Source organism: Pterocles gutturalis, unplaced genomic scaffold, assembly GCF_000699245.1.
Source record: "Pterocles gutturalis isolate BGI_N339 unplaced genomic scaffold, ASM69924v1 scaffold22410, whole genome shotgun sequence".
NCBI lineage: Eukaryota > Metazoa > Chordata > Aves > Pterocliformes > Pteroclidae > Pterocles > Pterocles gutturalis.
In genome coordinates this window covers 1,625-3,197 of record NW_010143949.1, presented here as the reverse complement: position 1 = coordinate 3,197, position 1,573 = coordinate 1,625, and the positions used below count along the sequence as shown (strand labels likewise).

At 63.8% G+C, this 1,573-nt stretch overlaps 1 protein-coding gene across 1 annotated transcript in view; it reads left to right on the top strand.

The window, feature by feature from the left end:
* LOC104470138 (septin-4) overlaps window positions 1–1,053 on the top strand; it is a gene marked incomplete at its 5' end in the record, with an annotated part of 5,982 nt that extends 4,929 nt beyond the window's left edge. The window contains 2 exons of the mRNA XM_010084956.1: window positions 607–706; window positions 994–1,053. Coding sequence (XP_010083258.1) covers window positions 607–706; window positions 994–1,053 — 160 coding nt within the window. The remainder of the gene's footprint in view (window positions 1–606; window positions 707–993) is intronic.
* Window positions 1,054–1,573: the final 520 nt, after the last annotated feature.

The following is a 1,573-nucleotide window of genomic DNA, read 5'->3' as shown; positions in this document are numbered from 1 at the left end:
CCCCATGGCCATCGGCAGGGGGGAAGCCATTGATTTGGCTTGCTGGGGTCCTGCGCGGTGGGGGGGTCCTGGGGGGATGCCCACAGATCCCTTGGGCAGGGATGGGCTTGAACAGGAGGTGATGCGTGGGAAAAAGGGGTGCAGAGCTTTCCCAGGGAGGGCTGGGCAGCGGGATGCTCAAGGAGCCCCTCCTGCAGTGGGGCTGCAGAGGTGCGAGAGGAGGCATATGCTGAGTTTAAGACGTTTTTAAAGCAGGAGAGAAAATACTGGGCAAGGAGAGACTAACCCCAGCTCGAAGCACCCAGGCAGGGCTCTGTGCCCTGGGGGGTCCCACACCCCTTGCTGTGGTGGTGCCTCCCCAGGTGCCCCCAAAGCGGTTCACAGCAGGTCGGGGGTGCCGAGGTTTGGGGGGATGTCTGGAGCTGCTCATGTTCCCCCTCCAGCCCCCCACCAAGGAAAAGGGTCTGGCCAGGGCTGCTTGGGGTCTGTGCAGGTGGGTGGTGGGTATCTGCAAGGCTTGGGGTCTCCAGGGCTGCATCACCCATGGGGCAATGTCTCACCTGGTAGGGCTGCGGCAGCATCCTCACCTGCTCTCTCTGCCCACAGCAAGCTGACGCGGGAGAGCGGGACAGATTTCCCCATCCCTGTCATCCCCCCGGTGCCGGACGCGGAGACGGAGAAGCTCATCCGGGAGAAGGACGAGGAGGTGAGTGTGGGGGGGCTGAGCCCCTCCTGAGCACCCCAGTCCCCACCCCCAGCACTGGCACAGGCACGAGGGGCCACCCTTCCTGCAGCGCCCCAGAGGCTGCTGCACCTCCGGCCAGGGTAGGGGGTGTCGTAGGGGCATCAGGGGTTCCCCCCTCCCAACCCACACCTCCTGGTGATCCCTGTCTGCCTGGGACACTTGGCCCAAGTATCTTTGCAAGGGAGCTGGCATGGCTGGGGTGTGCCAGCTCCCCCCCCGACCATGATCCCCGTTCTGCTCCCTTCCAGCTGCGGCGGATGCAGGAGATGCTCCAGAAGATCCAGAAGCAGATGAAGGACGCACACTAGCCCCTTCCTCCTCCTCTTCCTCCTCCTCCTCGCTTCCCCCAGATCAGAAATGTTTACATCACCCTCCATCCTGCCCCAGACCTCCTGCGAGTACCAACACGGCACCCACCACCTTACGCTGCTGTCGTATTGCCTTATCTAACCGACCAGCGCCCCTCTCGTGGGGACAGCGAGGGGACAGGGCATCTGGCCCCAGGGTCCCCTGTGCCCCATCCCAGCCCGATGCCACCCTGGCACCCTCCCAGGCTGGGGACAGCTTTGTCCCCCAAGCTTTGGCATTCCCTCTTTCTCTCACAGTTCTGGGAGGGCCACCAGCCACCCTGCTCCCCACATCGTGTCCCTTGTCCCTGTGTCACCTCAGCCTCCCTGCTTACAGCCTTTACGCTCAGATTGGCTCTGGCTTGAGGGAAGAGGAAAGTACAGGACTGGTCCCAGTGCCCCCAAACCCCCAGTCACTGTCCTCTGGGGGACGGGGTTGTTCCCCCCTGGCCTTGGCTGGCATGGAGGGACAGCAGCTCCG